The sequence below is a fragment of the Salmo salar genome, chromosome ssa19 (assembly GCF_905237065.1).
Source record: "Salmo salar chromosome ssa19, Ssal_v3.1, whole genome shotgun sequence".
Classification (NCBI taxonomy): domain Eukaryota; kingdom Metazoa; phylum Chordata; class Actinopteri; order Salmoniformes; family Salmonidae; genus Salmo; species Salmo salar.
Window position 1 is genome coordinate 49,201,127 of NC_059460.1, and position 20,042 is coordinate 49,221,168.

Genomic DNA, 20,042 nt, shown 5'->3' on the forward strand with positions numbered 1-20,042 from the left:
CGTTCTCCGATTTCATGGTTTTGCAGTTCTTTAGCTCAACCCAGTGTAATGTCGTGGCTCTGACGCTCTGTGAAATTGAGTAGGTACGAAAAAGGCAGGGCTATGAATATGCTACGTGTCGGATTAGAAATCTTCATTGGACGTCTCCCGTCAGATTTATTTCCAATAAATCACATAAACTCGTTTTTTTTTTTAGAAGGGAATATAGGTTCATCATTACCAACATATAAATTATTAGGTCACCAAACTAAAACGTTTCAGAAGAAGCGGCGATGTCTGGGATCAAAAAACAAAGAACGGTAGGCTATGTCATTATGTTAGACTTTTGGTATGTTACGTTACTTATTTCATTCGGATCTGTGGTCGTTGGGTGGGGGGCAGACAGTGTATCAAATTGGATAACTTTTTTTCTATCTAAACATGTAGGCTTCGTATGTTGAGTACCGAAAGAGAGACATTGGTGCAGAGTCGAAAGTTATTCTATAGCTAGCATTATTTCTAAACTGAAAGTTCTATAGGAATGTTCTATGTTAACCACAATTACCTTCCTTCCCCCTTTTCACCAGCTGTGTATAGAAAAATATAGCATAGAAGAATCATTCTTACCTGTTTTTCGGAGTTTTGTTAGTGGTCTACACAAGCAAGTGACTCAGTCAGTTTCAGCCACAAATCAGCGTTGGGGGTTCAGTAGACCTGTGGATTGACTGACCGCTTCTCGGGAAATCACTGCAATGCAAAACTGATTCTTGAATAAATTCCCTTTCGAGTTATAACAATAGGTAGATTATACGGCCACGTTGTATATTATTCCACCGATGTTATATACAGTATTAGCATTTTATAGCCTACAGATATTGTATAATAACATGTCGTTTATTGTATAGAATGTATTCTAAGTCTTACTATATGATAGTGTATGATGTGCTTCACTATTTCAAATAGCTGAGATGTTAAGGCTTTTGACATATTTAGTGATGGTATCTAGGCTATACATTTGGATCTGTCTTATGTCCTCTCTAAACAGTGAACCAAGTTGTTCCAGTTGGACTAGTTTTAATTAAGTTTATCCATGTCCCTAACAACAAGGGCTCATTGAGGAGTTATGTCTGCTGGAGTGAGGCTACAGTAACAGTGAGCCACTATGAGAGTCACTAATGAATGAAGCTCAGATATCACGTGTCTGGGCAGGCCTGGGAGAGGCACAGCCTGGCCTTTGAGGGGTTCCAGCAGCGAGCATTGGGCCTGACTGCCACACTGCAGGACTGTATGAATGAATAGGCCTGTTTGTTTCCCCCTGTCCCTCTGCAGCCCCCACCAACCTGGTCCGCCAACACACCACACAGTATGGGAAGCCACAAAGATGCAATTAGGCAGGCTGGACAAGGACTTATTAGAAGAGGCTAGAGTGACATGAGTATACCTTGTTGTATCTAGATGATCTGTACAATTAAAGCTTCCCTGGGTTGGGGTTTATATCTTTCTAATATCTGTATGTGCCTGATCAGTAGTCAAATCCCTTTTACACAGGGCTCTTCAATGTCAGTCCTGGAGGGCCAAAACACTTCTGGTTTTCATGCTCTCCTTCTAATCAGGGATTGATTCAGACCCGGGACACCAGGTGAGTGCAATTAACTACCAGGTAGAAACCAAAACCAGAAGTGTTTCAACTCTCCAGGAACGTAATTGAACAGCCCTGCTGTTTTACTTCTAATGATGAGCTGTAAACTGAGAGGAATGGCTTTCAGACAGATTGTTCTGCTTGGCATTCAAACAAATGGGAAAGTATACATGTCTTGCAGAGGACTTAAGTCACTCATTATCAAGCTATCACTACAAATTACAGCACAGTTCAGTGTTTGTCAGCTGACTAAAATACTGTGTTCAGGTGCAAACCCCTAAGGCAGAATTTCTTTGTCCTGTACTAATAGCTCAATTAGGAATGTGCAGATGTGCAATCGTGCAGTCTCTCTGGTTTCAGGACCTTCAGAGGGCCACTAATGTCGTGTACCAGGCTCACCATGTGAGCCGGTCCAAACGAGGCCAAGTGGTGGGCACCAGAGAGGGCTTCAGAGGTTGCACTGTCTGGCTCACTGGTAAGCAAAAGCCCTCTCTCTCTATCTCTCCAATACTAGACCACAGAGTTTCACAAAAGCCATGTTGGATAATGGATGTATTGTAAACTGGCACTGTGTACTGAAGGTTTGTCAGGTGCCGGAAAGACAACCGTCGGCTTTGCCCTGGAGGAGTACTTGGTGTCCCATGGTATTCCCTGCTACTCCCTGGATGGGGATAACATCAGACAGGGGCTGAACAGGAACCTTGGCTTCACCTCTGTGGACAGGGAGGAGAACATCAGGCGCATCGCTGAGGTGGCCAAGCTGTTTGCAGACGCAGGATTGGTCTGCATCACCAGCTTCATTTCTCCATTCACTAAGGTGAGTGAAAGTTAAACAGACACTGTTCAAATTCTACTTGATATGAAATAATCAATTGGAAAATTGTCAAAGGAGCAACTCTAAGTCATCCATTGTGATGGATCCGAGCTCTGGCCTGTATAGCTGCTATACTGTGTCTGACTGCATTCACTTCCGTTGGTATTTGGTTTTGAGGACCTCTTTTTGTTATGGAAGTAAAATCAAGATACCAAACATGTTGATTTTTGCTACCCAGTCTCTTTCTCCTGTGCATAGGACCGGCAAGAAGCCAAAAAGATCCATGTACAATCTGGGCTACCGTTCTTCGAGGTGTTCATCGACGCTCCCCTGGAGGTGTGTGAGAGCAGGGATGTCAAAGGCCTCTACAAGAAGGCCCGTGCTGGAGAGATTAAAGGTACTGATCAGACTGACTCTGCCCTCCAGTGTTCCAGTTCTCTGTTATAGTACATTACACACAGCTACATTTACAAGTATAGATCACATGGCTTCAAAGTCTACTACTTAACATACTGTTAAACAAGCAAAAAGAGTGGGGTTATATAATGTACAGCCAAAGTACTATATTGACTCTGCACTAAAGTAGTGTAAATGATTGACAAAGTCCTTAACAGGTATCCTGACCCCCTCCCCTTAGGCTTTACGGGCATTGATTCGCCTTTTGAGAAGCCTGAGTCACCTGATCTTGTGCTGAAGACTGGAGAGATCTCAGCGAATGAGTGCATCCAGCAGGTGGTCGAGCTGCTGAAGGAACAGGTGAGTCTATCTATGGTCCCTGAGACCTCACTGGGCCTCGCCTGTCTGTGGTGTATTCCTCATTGTATCTCTACCGTGAGGAAAATGTCCTAGTCATTAGAAATGAACTTGTTAATGTACTATCACATTGATCCTTTTGTTTTGTAGAATATTGTGCCCACTGGTGTGACAGAGGAAGTGACTGAGCTCTTTGTGCCAGAGAACAAGCTGGACTTGGCACTGAGCGACGCCAAGACACTGCCTACCATCAGCATCACCAAGGTAACAAATCCTTCTTCTATGCACATTTTGGGGTTTGACACACACAATCTGACCCTTCATGTTGAGTGGTAACACCTGATGGGACCACACCCTACTGACGTTTTGTACTGTATTTCCTGTAGCTGGACCTCCAGTGGGTGCAGGTGCTGGCGGAGGGCTGGGCCAGCCCCCTCAAGGGCTTCATGAGGGAGAGGGAGTTCCTGCAGGTTCTGCACTTCGACACTCTTCTGGATGGTAATAATGGTATTTTATAACTTCATAGATGACACAGTTTAATGTAGCATATGCTCATATCAATTTAATGGATTGTTCCTGATAGGGCCCATGTTCGTCTGTAATATCATGTTCTATTGACATGTTATGCACATGTAACAACACCTACCTCTACCTCACAGAAAGTCAATAGAGCTCACAATGAGCCAACAGAGGTCTGTTGACTTTTCTGTCAGTGACATAGAATGACATGTGGTTGGCAGGTGGAAACATCAACCTCTCTGTGCCGATCGTCCTGCCCGTTTCCAAAGAGAGCAAAGAGAAGCTGGACGGCTGCGCAGCATTCGCACTTGAGTTCAAAGGTTGCAGAGTGGCAATTCTCCGCAACCCTGAGTTTTATGAACATCGGAAGGAAGAGCGCTGTGCCAGGCAGTGGGGAACCACATGTCCTCAGCATCCTTACATCAAGGTTAGGATTGCCTTTTAGAACTGTCCCTGTTAATATCATGAATTTGCTTGTCAACAGAACATACTTGAATGAAAAATCAGAAATGTAAAAAAAAAAAAAAAAAATAATATCTCACAGATGGTTATGGAGGGTGGTGATTGGCTGGTTGGTGGAGATTTGGAGGTGCTAGAGCAAATCAAATGGAACGACGGTCTGGACCAATACCGCTTCACTCCAAGAGAACTGAAGCAAAAGTTCAAGGAAATGAAAGCAGGTGAATAGCTTATTATATTCTGTTTAACTCTCACTTCCTGTCTGCTGTCTCTCTTAGTGCTGCATTGTGTATGCTAATGTCTACTTAAGGCAAACGCTGAAAAAACACAGTGATGATGAAGAAGACTTAGCAGTCACTTAACTTCTATGGGCTAGGTGGGATGCTAGCATCCCACCCGCGGTACACACTATCAACCGCCAGTGAAATAGCATGGCGCGAAATACAAAACAGCAAAAATCTCAATTTCATTTTCTCAAACAATCAACTATTTTACACCATTTTAAAGATAAACTTCTCGTTAATCTAACCACATTGTCCGATTTCAAAAGGGCTTTATGGCGAAAGCATAAAATTAGATTATGTTAGGACATAAACTTCACAAGAAAAACCACACAGCCATTTTCCAAGCAAGGACATGCATCACAAAAAACAAAAATACAGCTAAAATATTCACTAACCTTTGATCTTCATCAGATCAAATCAAATCAAATTTATTTTTATATAGCCCTTCGTACATCAGCTGATATTCTCAAAGTGCTGTACAGAAACCCAGCCTAAAACCCCAAACAGCAAGCAAAGCATGTGAAAGAAGCACGGTGGCTAGGAAAAACTCCCTAGGAAAAACTCCCTAGGAAAAACTCCCTAGGAAAAACTCCCTAGAAAGGCCAAAAACCTAGGAAGAAACCTAGAGAGGAACCAGGCTATGAGGGGTGGCCAGTCCTCTTCTGGCTGTGCAGGGTGGATATTATAACAGAACATAGTCAAGATGTTAAAATGTTAAAATGTTCATAAATGACCAGCATGGTCAAATAATAATAATCATAGTAGTTGTCGAGGGTGCAACAAGCACGTCCGGTGAACAGGTCAGGGTTCCATAGCCGCAGGCAGAACAGTTGAAACTGGAGCAGCAGCACGGGCCAGGTGGACTGGGGACAGCAAGGAGTCATCATACCAGGTAGTCCTGAGGCATGGTCCTAGGGCTAAGGTCCTCCGAGAGAAAGACAGAAAGAGAGAAAGAGAGAATTAGAGAGAGCATATTTAAATACACACAGGACACCGGATAAGACAAGAGAAATACTCCAGATGTAACAGACTGACCCTAGCCCCCCGACACATAAACTACTGCAGCATAAATACTGGAGGCTGAGACAGGAGGGATCAGAAGACACTGTGGCCCCATCCGATGATACCCCGGACAGGGCCAAACAGGCAGGATATAACCCCACCCACTTTGCCAAAGCACAGCCCCCACACCACTAGAGGGATGTCTCCAACCACCAACTTACCGTCCTAAGACAAGGCCGAGTATAGCCCACAACGATCTCCGCCATGGCACAACCCAAGGGGGGGCGCCAACCCAGACAGGAAGACCACGTCAGTGACTCAACCCACTCAAGTGACGCACCCCTCCCATGGACGGCATGGAAGAACACCAGTAGGCCAGTGACTCAGCCCCTGTAAAAGGGTTAGAGGCAGAGAATCCCAGTGGAAAGAGGGGAACCGGCAAGGCAGAGACAGCAAGGGCGGTTCGTTGCTCCAGCCTTTCCGTTCACCTTCACACTCCTGGGCCAGACTATACTTAATCATAGGACCTACTGAAGAGATAAGTCTTCAGTAAAGACTTAAAGGTTGAGACTGAGTCTGCGTCTCTCACATTGGTAGGCAGACCATTCCATAAAAATGGAGCTCTATAGGAGAAAGCCCTACCTCCAGCCGTTTGCTTAGAAATTCTAGGGACAATTAGGAGGCCTGCGTCTTGTGACCGTAGCGTACGTGTAGGTATGTACGGCAGGACCAAATCGGAAAGATAGGTAGGAGCAAGCCCATGTAATGCTTTGTAGGTTAGCAGTAAAACCTTGAAATCAGCCCTTGCCTTAACAGGAAGCCAGTGTAGGGAGGCTAGCACTGGAGTAATATGATCAAATTTTTTGGTTCTAGTCAGGATTCTAGCAGCCGTATTTAGCACTAACTGAAGTTTATTTAGTGCTTTATCCGGTTAGCCGGAAAGTAGAGCATTGCAGTAGTCCAGCCTAGAAGTAACAAAAGCATGGATTAATTTTTCTGCGTCATTTTTGGACAGAAAATGTCTGATTTTTGCAATGTTACGTAGATGGAAAAAAGCTGTCCTTGAAACAGTCTTGATATGTTCTTCAAAAGAGAGATCAGGGTCCAGAGTAATGCCGAGGTCCTTCACAGTTTTATTTGAGACGACTGTACAACCATCCAGATTAATTGTCAGATTCAACAGAAGATCTCTTTGTTTCTTGGGACCTAGAACAAGCATCTCTGTTTTGTCCGAGTTTAAAAGTAGAAAGTTTGCAGCCATCCACTTCTTTATGTCTGAAACACAGGCTTCTAGCGAGGGCAATTTTGGGGCTTCACCATGTTTCATTGAAATGTACAGCTGTGTGTCGTCCGCATAGCAGTGAAATTTAACATTATGTTTTCGAATGACATCCCCAAGAGGTAAAATATATAGTGAAAACAATAGTGGTCCTAAAACGGAACCTTGAGGAACACCGAAATTTACAATTGATTTGTCAGAAGACAAACCATTCACAGAGACAAACTGATATCTTTCCGACAGATAAGATCTAAACCAGGCCAGAACTTGTCCATGTAGACCAATTTGGGTTTCCAATCTCTCCAAAAGAATGTGGTGATCGATGGTATCAAAAGCGGCACTAAGATCTAGGAGCACGAGGACAGATGCAGAGCCTCGGTCTGACGTCATTAAAAGGTCATTTACCACCTTCACAAGTGCAGTCTCAGTGCTATGATGGGGTCTAAAACCAGACTGAAGCGTTTCGTATACATTGTTTGTCTTCAGGAAGGCAGTGAGTTGCTGTGCACAGCTTTTTCTAAAATTTTTGAGAGGAATGGAAGATTCGATATAGGCCGATAGTTTTTTATAATTTCTGGATCAAGATTCGGCTTTTTCAAGAGAGGCTTTATTACTGCCACTTTTAGTGAGCTTGGTACACATCCGGTGGATAGAGAGCCGTTTATTATGTTCAACATAGGAGGGCCAAGCACAGGAAGCAGCTCTTTCAGTAGTTTAGTTGGAATAGGGTCCAGTATGCAGCTTGAGGGTTTGGAGGCCATGATTATTTTCATCATTGCGTCAAGAGATATAGTACTAAAACACTTTAGTATCTCCCTTGATCCTAGGTCCTGGCAGAGTTGTGTAGACTCAGGACAATGGAGCTTTGGAGGAATACCCAGATTTAAAGAGGAGTCTGTAATTTGCTTTCTAATGATCATGATCTTTTCCTCAAAGAAGTTCATAAATTTATTACTGCTGAAGTGAAAGCCATCCTCCATTTGCGAAGGCTGCTTTTTAGTTAGCTTTGCGACAGTATCAAAAATAAATTTCGGATTGTTCTTATTTTCCTCAATTAAGTTGGAAAAATAGGATGATCGAGCAGCAGTAAGGGCTCTTCGATACTGCACGGTACTGTCTTTCCAAGCTAGTCGGAAGACTTCCAGTTTGGTGTGGCGCCATTTCCGTTCCAATTTTCTGGAAGCTTGCTTCAGAGCTCGTGTATTTTCTGTATACCAGGGAGCTAGTTTCTTATGACAGATGTTTTTAGTTTTTAGGGGTGCAACTGCATCTAGGGTATTGCGCAAGGTTAAATTGAGTTCCTCGGTTAGGTGGTTAACTGATTTTTGTCCTCTGACGTCCTTGGGTAGGCAGAGGCAGTCTGGAAGGGCATCAAGGAATCTTTGGGTTGTCTGAGAATTTATAGCACGACTTTTAATGCTCCTTGGTTGGGGTCTGAGCAGATTATTTGTTGCAATTGCAAACGTAATAAAATGGTGGTCCGATAGTCCAGGATTATGAGGAAAAACATTTAGATCCACAACATTTATTCCATGGGACAAAACTAGGTCCAGAGTATGACTGTGGCAGTGAGTAGGTCCAGAGACATGTTGGAAAAAACCCACTGAGTCGATGATGGCTCCGAAAGCCTTTTGGAGTGGGTCTGTGGACTTTTCCATGTGAATGTTAAAGTCACCAAAAATTAGAATATTATCTGCTATGACTACAAGATCCGATAAGAATTCAGGGAACTCAGTGAGGAACACTGCATATGGCCCAGGAGGCCTGTAAACAGTAGCTATAAAAAGTGAGTGAGTAGGCTGCATAGATTTCATGACTAGAAGCTCAAAAGACGAAAACGTCATTGTTTTGTTTTTTTTAATTGAAATTTGCTATCGTAAATGTTAGCAACACCTCCGCCTTTGCCGGATGCACGGGGGGTATGGTCACTAGTGTAACCAGGGGGTGAGGCCTCATTTAACACAGTAAATTCATCAGGCTTAAGCCATGTTTCAGTCAGGCCAATCACATCAAGATTATTATCAGTGATTAGTTCATTGACTATAACTGCCTTGGAAGTGAGGGATCTAACATTAAGTAACCCAATTTTGAGATGTGAGGTATCACAATCTCTTTCAATAATGGCAGGAATGGAGGAGGTCTTTATACTAGTGAGATTGCTAAAGCGAACACCGCCATTTTTAATTTTGCCCAACCTAGATCGAGGCACAGACACGGTCTCAATGGGGAAAGCTGAGCTGACTACGCTGACTGTGCTAGTGGCAGACTCCACTAAGCTGGCAGGCTGGCTAACAGCCTGCTGCCTGGCCTGCACCCTATTTCATTGTGGAGCTAGAGGAGTTAGAGCCCTGTCTATGTTCGTAGATAAGATGAGAGCACCCCTCCAGCTAGGATGGAGTCCGTCACTCCTCAACAGGCCAGGCTTGGTCCTGTTTGTGGGTGAGTCCCAGAAAGAGGGCCAATTATCTACAAATTCTATCTTTTGGGAGGGGAAGAAAACAGTTTTCAACCAGCGATTGAGTTGTGAGACTGCTGTAGAGCTCATCACTCCCCCTAACTGGGAGGGGGCCAGAGACAATCGATGCCGACACATCTTTCTAGCTGATTTACATGCTGAAGCTATGTTGCGCTTGGTGACCTCTGACTGTTTCATCCTAACATCGTTGGTGCCGACGTGGATAACAATATCTCTATACTCTCTACACTCGCCAGTTTTAGCTTTAGCCAGCACCGTCTTTAGATTAGCCTTAACGTCGGTAGCCCTGCCCCCTGGTAAACAGTGTATGATCGCTGGATGATTAGTTTTAAGTCTAATACTGCGGGTAATGGAGTCGCCAATGACTAGGGTTTTCAATTTGTCAGAGCTAATGGTGGGAGCCGTCGGCGTCTCAGACCCCACAACGGGAGGAGTAGAGACCAGAGAAGTCTCGGCCTCCGACTCCGACTCGCTTAATGGGGAGAACCGGTTGAAAGTTTCTGTCGGCTGAATAAGTGACACCGGTTGAGCATTCCTACAGTGTTTCCCTCCGGAAGCCATGAGAAAGTTGTCCGGCTGCGGGGACCGTGCGAGGGGGTTTATACTAACGTTACTATCTGTACTTACTGGTGGCACAGACGCTGTTTCATCCTTTCCTACACTGAAATTACCCTTGCCTAACGATCGCGTCTGAAGCTGGGCTTGCAGCACAGCTATCCTTGCCGTAAGGCGATCGTTCTCCTGTATATTATAGGTACAACGACTGCAATTAGAAGGCATCATGTTAATGTTACTTAGCTTCGGCTGTTTGAAGTCCTGACGAACCATGTCCAGATAAAACCTCCGGGGTGAAAAAGTTGAATGAAAAAAGTTGAGTGAGGGAAAAAGTAAAAATATACGGTAATGAAAAAGTAAAAAACCGTCAGGTAGCAAAGTAAGATCGGCAACAAAACGCACAGCAGCGTAAACAAGTCTGCAAGTTGTGACAGGAAACAGGATGTATGCCTGGATGTATGGCACTCATAGGACTTCATGTTACACAATACATGTATGTTTTGCTTGATAAAGTTCATATTTATATCCAAAAAAAAACATTTTACATTTGCGAGGTGATGTTCAGAAAATGAATTCGCACCAAAACCGGTGAATGAGCACATCAATTTACAAAAATACTCATCATAAACGTTGATAAAATTTACAACAGTTATTGAAAGAATTATAAATATACTACTCCTTAATGCAACCGCTGTGTCAGATTTTAAAATAGCTTTACGGAGAAAGCACATTTTTCAATATTCTGAGTACATAGCTCAACCATCAAAGCAAGCTATACAGATACCCGCCAAGTTCTGGGGTCAACTAAACTCAGAATTAATATTATAAATATTCTCTTACCTTTGCTGATCTTCGTCAGAATGCACTCCCAGGACTCCTGCTTCCACAAGAAATGTTGTTTTTGTTCAAAATATTCCATATTTATGTCCAAATACTTCCGTTCGTGCGTTCAGATCACTATCCAAAGGCATAACGCGCGAGCGTAAATCCAGACACGAAAAGTCAAATAGTTACATTACCGTTCGTAGAAACATGTCAAATGTTGTTTACAATCAATCCTTAGGGTCTTTTTAACATAAAACATCGATAATATTCCAACCGGACAATAGCGTATTCATTACAGAGGAAAAAGAAGGAGTGGCGCGCCAAATGTGCCCGCGCAGTCCACTCATTGACTGAGCTCCTATTTTCTGCCCAGTAACAGGAGAAGTATGAAACACGTTTCTAAAGGCTGTTGACAGCCAATGGAAGCCTTAGGAAGTGCAATTCGACCCCACAGACACTGTAGTTTCGATAGGGATTCAAAAGAACTACAATTCTCAGATTTCCCACTTCCTGGTTGGATTTTTCTCAGGTTTTTGCCTGCCTTATACTCACAGACATCATTCAAACCGTTTTAGAAACTTCAGTGTGTTTTCTATCCAAATCTACTAATAATATGCAAATATTTGACTCTGGGCCCGAGTATTAGGCAGTTTACTCTGGGCACGCTTTTCATCCGAAAATGAAAATACTGCCCCCTATACCTTAAAAAGTTAAGGAACCTCCTTTTTTTGCGTTCCCCCAGACGCCATCTTCGCCTTCCAGCTTCGCAACCCGGTCCACAACGGCCACGCCCTCCTGATGCAAGACACGAAGCGGCGGCTGCTGGAGCGAGGCTACAAGAACCCTGTCCTGCTGCTCCACCCGCTGGGAGGCTGGACCAAAGACGATGACGTGCCTCTGGACTGGCGCATAAAACAGCATGCTGCCGTACTGGAGGAGGGGGTACTGGACCCAGCCAGCACCATCGTGGCCATATTCCCCTCCCCCATGATGTATGCTGGACCCACTGAGGTAGGGCAATGGTTTCCCCTGGTCTACATCTTAGATAGTTCAAACAGTGTAAGTGAAATCTAACTGGATACAAGTGGCGGTTTTATGATGTGATTTTCTTTTTTTTACTCAACGTTGTGCTTTGCTCACTTGAACAGGAAGGTGGTGCGGCGGTCCTTCAAGTTTCGTCCTGGAACTTTGTCATCAATGTCTGGCATTCTCTAGGTTTATGGTGCTTTCAAGACAACTTGGAACTCAGAAAAAACAAGGTCGAATAATAACGTCAGTGATCTTCAGGTCGTAGCTCTAGAAAAAGGCCTGAGTTCCCAACTTGGAATTCCGAGTTGGATGATCGTTCAAAACTTATTTTCCCAGTCAGAGCAAATTTTTTCCCCCCAGAGTTCCCAGTTGTCTTGAACTCACTGAAGTCTGAGATTTCCCAGTTCCGAGTTTCCAGTTGTTTTGAACGTGGCAGAAGTCATGCTAGCTTGACAGCATGGCCAATGTATTCAAACTTTTCTGTTTATCCTTTAAAGCTTGGAAAAGGGTCTCTTAAACCCAGACTTGGACCACACACCCTCTACACCGAATAGCAGGCAGGGAAGCAAAATAGTGATTGCTTTGCAACGCTTGCAGTTAGCCACTGATTCCTTCCAAACCACACATTGATGAATTTGCAATTTCCAACTTGTGTAATGTTTATGTCCAATGAGCACCAATACGTTTTATCTCTTCATATGACAAGGATTGAAAAGGATTTGTCAACGTGATTCATGATGATGACTTGTTGTCTAGTTTGCTAGCTAAGCTATGGTAGATGTCACGTGATTTGACATAATTTTATCTGTGGCCAATGACCTTGAGCCTTCTTGGATGGGCACTTCTAATGTAAATCTATGGCAGCACCCAAGGGGGCTTGAACTTTCTATCTCTCCCCGTAGATTTTGCGACAACATAGTGTCCTAATGAATAACAGAACACTGAGCTAATCACTACGTAACAAGAGAAGATTACCAACCCCTGTGCTTTGCAAGGTCTCTGACTTCCTTCCTACAGGCTGTCTCATTGTTGTCGGTGATCAGGCTTACTACCTTTGTGTCGTTGGCAAACGTAATTATGGTGTTGGAGTCGTCCTTGACCAAGCAGTTATGGTCAACAATGAGTACAGGAGGGGACTAAGCACGCACCCCTGAGGGGCGCCGTGTTGAGGATCAGCGTGGCAGATGGGTTGTTGCCTACCCTTACCACCTGGGGGCGGCCCATCAGGAAGTCCAGGATCCAGTTGCAGAGGGAGGTGTTTAGTCCCAGAGGTCCTTAGCTTAGTGATGAGCTTTGAGGGCAATATGGTGTTGAACACTGAGCTGTAGTCAATGAACAGCAGTCTGATGTAGGTGTTCCTTTTGTCCAGGTGGGAAAGGGAAGTGTGGAGTGCAGTAGAGATTGCGTCATCTGTGGATCCGTTGGGGCGGTATGCAAATTGGAGTGGGTCTAGGGTTTCTGGGATTATGGTGTTGATGTGAGCTATGACCAGCCATTCAAAGCACTTCATGGCTACAGACCTGAGTGCTACGGGTCAGTAGTCATTTAGGTAGGTTACCTTGGTGTTCTTGGGCACAGGGACTATGGTGGTCTGCTTGAAACATGTAGGTATTACAGACTCGGGCCAAGGTCAGGTTGAACATGTCAGTGAAGACACTTGCCAGTTAGTCAGCACATTCTCGGAGTACACGTCCTGGTAATCCGTCTTGCCCGGCAGACTTGTGAATTTTTGCCTGTTTAAAGGTCATACTCACATCGGCTACGTCGAGCATGATCACACAGTCGTCCGGAACAGCTGATGCTCTCATGCATGCTTCAGTGTTTATTGCCTCAAAAGGCACATAGAAGTGCGACTGGCTTCCCTTTGTAGTCCCTAATAGTTTGCAAGCCCCGCCACATCCGACGAGCGTCGGAGCTGGTGTAGTAGGATTCAATCTTAGTCCTGTATTGACACTTTGCCTGTTTGATGGTTTGTTGGAGGGCATAGCGGGATTTTTACAATTTTATTTGTCCCCAATTTTGTGATTACGATCTTGTCTCAACGCTGCATCCCACCAACAGGCTCGGGAGAGGCAAAGGTCGAGTCATACATCCTCCGAAACATGACACGCCAAGCTGTGCTTCTTAACGCCCGCTCAGTTAACGCGGAAGCCAGCTGCACCAATGTGACAGAGGAAACACCATTCAACTGACAACCGAATTCAGCCTGCAGGCGCCCGGCCCACTAGAGCGTGATGAGCCAAATAAACCCCCCTGATGTGGTATACTCCTCAATGCCATCGGATGAGTCCCGGAACATATTCCAGTCTGTGCTAGCAAAACAGTCCTGTAGTTTAGCCTCTGGTCAGCTGACCACTTCCGTATTGAGCGAATCACTGGTACTTCCTGCTTTAGTTTTTGCTTGTAAGCAGGAATCAGGAGGATAGAATTATGGTCAGATTTGCCAAATGGAGGGCGAGGGAGAGCTTTTTACGCGTCTCTGTGTGTGGAGTAAAGGTGGTCTAGAGATTTTTTTCCTCTGGTTGCACATGTAAAATGCTGGTAGAAATGAGGTAAAACGGATTTAAGTTTCCCTGCATTAGTCTTCAGCCACTAGGAGCACCGCCTCTGGATGAGCATTTTCTTGTTTGCACTCAACGAGTTGTATAAGGCCACAAGCAATCTTAGTGCCAGCATCGGTTTTGTGGTGGTAAATAGACGGCTATGAAAAATATAGATGAAAAAGCTGTCATCAAGACAAAGGGTGGCTACTTTGAAGAATCTCAAAGAGAAAATATATTTTGATTTGTTTAACACTTTTTTGGTTACTACACGATTCCATATGTGTTATTTCATAGTTTTGATGTCTTCACTATTATTATACAATGTAGAAAATAGTAAAAATAAAGAACAACTCTTGAATGAGTAGGTGTGTCCAAACTTTTGACTGGTACTGTATAATATTATTATTATTATTATTATATGTATATTTTTCCCCAACTGCTCTGAATGACTGGTTGCCACTGCTGGACACTAATCTCTGTAAAAATGTATTTCTAAGCTTTGTTTTATTTAGTAGAATCAGGTTATATCTGTAGTCACTAGACAAGTGTTTGTCTTTCCACCCGTTAGGTACAGTGGCACTGCCGGGCACGAATGATAGCTGGTGCCAACTTCTACATCGTTGGTCGAGACCCTGCAGGCATGCCTCACCCCGAGACCAAGCAGAGCCTGTATGAGCCCACCCACGGGGCCAAGGTCCTCACCATGGCCCCTGGTCTCCCCTCTGTAGAGATCATCCCCTTCAGAGTGGCTGCCTACAACAAGACTAAAAGATCTATGGACTTCTATGATAAGGAGAGGTAAATTGACAGCTAATATTTTGCCCCTTATGTTTTTCCAGACTATGTGGCCTGACCAGGAAAATCTCTGGGCTCTAGTTGTAAGCAATAACTAGCGCTCAGGAAAAACTTCCCTACAATGTCAAAAAGTAACTGAGAGATTGAGTCAAGCTGCTTCACTCACTTTGTCTTACCTTCCTTTCCAGACACCAGGAATTTGAGTTCATATCTGGGACCAAGATGAGGAGGATGGCACGCAGCGGAGAGAACCCTCCGGATGGTTTCATGGCCAATAAGGCCTGGAAGGTCCTCACAGAGTACTACAGCTCCCTGCAGAAGGACGAATGAACACCTTGGTTCAAACAGACAGATCACTCTTAAGCTTCTCTATTTTCATTTTAAATCAATTACTGTAGACATTTAGGCTTTAATGAAATACATGCCAGAGTTTTTTTTTTTACTAAACTGAATATCATGTAAACTGGAAATTATCTAGTTTGATGTGTGGGTCAAAAAAAATCTGTAAGCAGTGTAGAAAAAAGTTGAAGTCTGAGAGTTGTGACGAAATCAATATGAATGTTTTAACAGATCACATTTGTTACCTATGTATCTGTACTTCCAAGCTAGTAACTTAAAATGTATGTTTTTGAAGCTGTGAGAAGACTAATTCCATAGTTGAATGACCAAGAAGAGTGTGATGAGTGGAAGGGGTTTTAACTATCCCTGTGTAATGAATGAAACTATATTTATCAAGTGATGCCATATTACCTAATTTCTAAATGTTCTTATACTGCAGCTAGCCTTTTTATATCAGTACTTTTCAGGAAGTTTCAAGCAAATAAATGATTACATGACAATGAACAATATTGGTGTAATTTATTTTAGCAGACACCAGAATTCAGGGTAAAACAAATTTAAAAAAAATAGTCAATATAAAAAGCAAAGCAAGCATTTTACCTAAACCAAAGTTCAATAATTTATAAAACCTACAATTTCCACCAATCCCAACCCCCAAAACAAAATGTCCATAGACAACTTGTCATTCAAGTCAACTATGAATTGGCAATCACACACATTCAATAGATTACAATGGCTGTTGCATGTGGAAGATACGGGAAGTTTGTCATGTAGAAATAATCAACCATTACACATCCTGGTCATCACAAGGGATAAACAGAAACTATAAGACATGACAATCACAAGCAGTTATTAGATTCTACTGTAAATTAACCCTGGGCTGAAGACAAGGACCTGAAAGCACAATGCATGTTTCCTGATATATTGAAGTTTTAACCAAAGTACACTTGAATAATACATACCTTAACATAAGCAGCTCATGATATTGAAGTAAATAAATCTACAGTAAGTTAATATGAGGTAATGGAAGGCCATGTCACTTTACTCAAACATCTTTGCATCTGGTATCATGTTCTCTTCACAACATCCACAGCGATAATTCACTTTCAAATAGGAGTTGAATTGTTCTGATAAATATTTTATCATGCGTGATAAAACTTCTGATCCAATTCATAATTCTGAGAACCACTCAATGTCCAACTAGCTAATAGTTGAACGATGACAGTGTCAACTGTAAGTGGCAAATTTTATTACCGATGTTACACTAGTTCGATAAATGACTTTCCTGGGAACAAAAAAAACCCCATCAGTAAACATACAGTACCAAAAGAAGCAACATGTGATGTTCAGATAAAAGCCCAAGGCTAAGTCAATATTACTGTGTGTCAGTACATAATTGCCTCCCTATTACTTATATCAAACCTGAAAGGATCCATGGCTGTGCCCATATTTTGCAGTCTCAGAGCCAGTTTCAGTGAGACCTTGGTTGGCCAGATACATAAAACACTAATGCCAACATAAGTATCATGTAACGCCTAACTTCCACATAACAAATAGCATTTTGACAGAAATATTTCATGTGAATGCATTGAACTCAAATGTTCTTAAAATAACAAATGAGCTAAGACGTTACAAAGTGATGTTATGATAGACATTACACTTATGTATATCTCTTTAAGTTCTCTCCACCAGTAAGTACTCTACATACATAGAAAATAATAAGGAAAGCATATCCAGGCGCTTAATAGTTCTCCTTTGCATGTTAAGACTCAATCCAGAGTAGAATGAATCAGAACCGTCTGTCCATCTGCCGACTTCGACTTCCTCATCTTCTGCCTGGCAATCTGCATGTCGTCCTGATTGATGGACCGGATTTGATCCTGGATCCTGGAGACAAAGACAAGGTCAGTATCTTGCTGGTAACTACAGAAGGCACTCTAATAGTGTGAAAATCACTAATCACTACTAATGCTCATATGAAAAGCAAATGTAAAGACATTGGTATTGGAAGATCAAGTTAGGTCTCAAGAAGTATGTGTTTATACGGGCAGAATTGGGCTGCCTGTGTAAACGCAGTCAGAGGGGTGTGGTACCTTTCATCAGCATGGGTGTTATGGACAAAATCCCGCACACATAACAGAGCAGCATCCCGACACATCTCTCGGAGATCACTTCCTGAGAATCCGTCAGTCTCCTTCGCCATGTCAACAAAGTCAACAGCGGGATCCACCTGGGAAATGCATGGGGAAGTTTAGTGGAAACACAGACAAATGTGTAATTGTGTAATTGAATTACCATGTAAAACTTACATTTTCATTTTTCAATATGAGTTTCAAGATTTCTTCCCTCTGCATGCGATTCTGCAAGACAATAATAGTTTTAGCAGGAATGTTATACATTTCTGGTAATCTCATATAGTACTGCATAAATAACCATTGTTAGGGCGGTCTCAATTACCATATAACCGTGTTACTGACGGTTATGGATGAAGACCGTCATGAAAAGTAAATAACCGTCATAATATCTATCTATATTGTTTTTTGTGGGGGGACTGTGGTAAACTCACAGGTAGGGCTGTTGTGGTGACTGTATTACCACCACATATATTATTTAGTATATGTAAAAACAAGATTAAATCAAGAATACTCTGATGGGTGACAATATTAGCCTATCACTTGTGAATTATATATTATCACGATTCCCAGCAATAGAAACAATGCCTTTTTTGCGACCATTTCAAATCATAGTGGCACACCTCATGTAGCCTAGCCCATAGGCCTATATGTTTTAACAGGTTCGTATCACAACTAAAGGAGCCAAATAACTTTTAAAATTAAGCACATTACTCTGCTTAACAAGGGGTGTAGAGCCTAACTGGCATACATCTTTGTAACACTGCAAAAATCTGAAACTTTTTGTCAAAAAATTATGCAGAGAAACTAATCCATGCTTGTGTCACTACTGCAATGCTCTACTTTCCAGCTACCCGGATAAAGCACTAAATAAACTTCAGTTAGCACTAAACACGGCTGCTAGAATCTTGACTAGAACCAAAAAATGTGATCATATTACTCCAGTGCTAGCCTCTAGCTTCCTGTTAAGGCTAGGGCTGATTTCAAGGTTTTACTCCTACCCATCTCTCCGATTTGGTCATGTCCCTAGAATTTCTAACCAAACAGCTGGAGGCAGGGCTTTCTCCTATAGAGCTCAATTTTTATGGAATGGTCTGCCTATCCATGTGAGAGACACAGACTCTGTCTCAACCTTTAAGTCTTTATTGAAGACTCAGCTCTTCAGTAGGTTCTATGATTGAGTGTAGTCTGGACCAGGGGTGCGAATGTGAACGGCAAGGCACTGGAGTGACAAACCGCCCTTGCTGTCTCTCCCTGGCCGGTTCCCTTCTCTCCACTGGGATTCTCTGCCTCTGACTCTATTACAGGGCCTGAGTCACATTTACATTTACATTTAAGTCATTTAGCAGAGTCACTGTATTACTGGCGCTCTTCCATGCCATCCCTAAGAGCGGTGCGTCACTTGAGTGGGTTGAGTCACTGACGTGATCTTCCTGTCCGGGTTGGCACCCCCATAGGTTCGTGCCGTGGGGGAGATCTTTGTGAGCTATACTTAGCCTTGTCTCAGGGTAGTAAGTTGGTGGTTTACAGATATCCCTCTAGTGGTGTGGGGGCTGTTTGCCCTGTATCGTCGGACGGGGCCACAGTGTCTTCCGACCCCTCGTCTCAGCCTCCAGTATCTGTGCTGCAATAGTTTGTGTGTCGGAAGGACTAGGGTCAGTCTGTTAAATCTGGTGTAATTATCCTGTCTTATCCGGTATCCTGTGTGAATTTAAGTATGCTCCCTCTAATTCTCTCTCCTCCCGGAGGACCTGAGCCCATGCCTCAGGACTACCTGGCCTCCTTGCTGTCCCCAGTCCACCTGGTCTTGCTGCTGCTCCAGTTTCAACTATTCTGCCTGCGGCTATGGAATACTGACCTGTTCACCAGACGTAAAAATACCATAAAAATCACCTTAAAAAAGCACCTTTATTATAGAACCATTACATGCATAGTCGCATTTGCCGTCACTTTTGATAATGGTGTTTTCCACTAATGGAACATTCGCGCTTCTAGCCTACTGCAGTGTGCACATTGCTGCGCTTATGTGAAGAAATAGTTTATCAACATTAAGCTAAACGTTCTGATCTGTTGAATCAGCCACATTGCGTAAAAAACGTTTTTTAATTTTTTTATGCTAGTGGTTGTATTAATTTGGGATCTATTGCATCCCACAACTGTCCCAGACTATGTATGTAATATTTATTTCTCATACAGAATAGGTCGACTTCTGTACTATGGGGGATAGTAGATTGACATAGGCTAGTGCTTTTGCTGTTCGTTAGGCCTACATCTTGTTGGCTGACGAAAAGTAAAATGTGGACAGTTCTTCCAATATCTTCAATATGCACCTCAGAATTGGATAAGGACGCATGCAGTTGCATCCCCGATGTGTCTGTTTTCTCTTGTAGCCTGTGAGAAAGATCCAATCACGTGATGGAGCGTGCAGCACTCAGGGAGAAGGGCACAACGGCCACTGGCCGCAAAAGGCATGGATTTTTTTAGGGTGCATTACGGCCACACAAACGGGACGCCGCCGTGAAATTCTAGGCATTGTCAAGTGCTTGTCAAACTGTGAATGAGTGACTGATGTAGTGTTCACAGCCTGCACAAAAAACAAAGCAGAGCTCATGCCTTTCAA

General features: G+C 43.2%; 3 protein-coding genes across 6 annotated transcripts in view; 1 reads left to right on the plus strand and 2 right to left on the minus strand.

Annotated features, from left to right (window-relative positions):
- Positions 1 to 1,032, minus strand: part of LOC106578955 (phosphatidylcholine:ceramide cholinephosphotransferase 1) — a 59,787-nt gene extending 58,755 nt beyond the window's left edge. Inside the window, exon 1 of the mRNA XM_014158274.2 lies at positions 607 to 1,032. The gene's annotated coding sequence lies outside the window, so the exon portion shown is untranslated. The remainder of the gene's footprint in view (positions 1 to 606) is intronic.
- papss2b (3'-phosphoadenosine 5'-phosphosulfate synthase 2b) lies at positions 67 to 15,794 on the plus strand. Of its 3 annotated transcripts, none has more exons than XM_045701843.1 (13): positions 67 to 299; positions 1,309 to 1,342; positions 1,964 to 2,093; positions 2,200 to 2,435; positions 2,691 to 2,829; positions 3,070 to 3,188; positions 3,336 to 3,449; positions 3,572 to 3,683; positions 3,926 to 4,131; positions 4,249 to 4,384; positions 11,327 to 11,595; positions 14,725 to 14,954; positions 15,140 to 15,794. In XM_045701843.1, exons 1-13 carry the CDS (start codon positions 103 to 105, stop codon positions 15,279 to 15,281), a joined length of 2,064 nt encoding a protein of 687 aa, XP_045557799.1. In that variant the 5' UTR covers positions 67 to 102; the 3' UTR covers positions 15,282 to 15,794.
- Positions 15,795 to 20,042, minus strand: part of LOC106578956 (outer mitochondrial transmembrane helix translocase) — a 12,446-nt gene continuing 8,198 nt past the window's right edge. For both annotated transcript variants that reach the window (XM_014158278.2, XM_014158279.2), the window contains 3 exons: positions 17,600 to 17,650; positions 17,384 to 17,520; positions 15,795 to 17,177 (listed from right to left, as the gene is read on the minus strand). In XM_014158278.2, the coding sequence (XP_014013753.1) occupies positions 17,060 to 17,177; positions 17,384 to 17,520; positions 17,600 to 17,650 (306 nt within the window). In that variant the 3' untranslated portion in view covers positions 15,795 to 17,059. The remainder of the gene's footprint in view (positions 17,178 to 17,383; positions 17,521 to 17,599; positions 17,651 to 20,042) is intronic.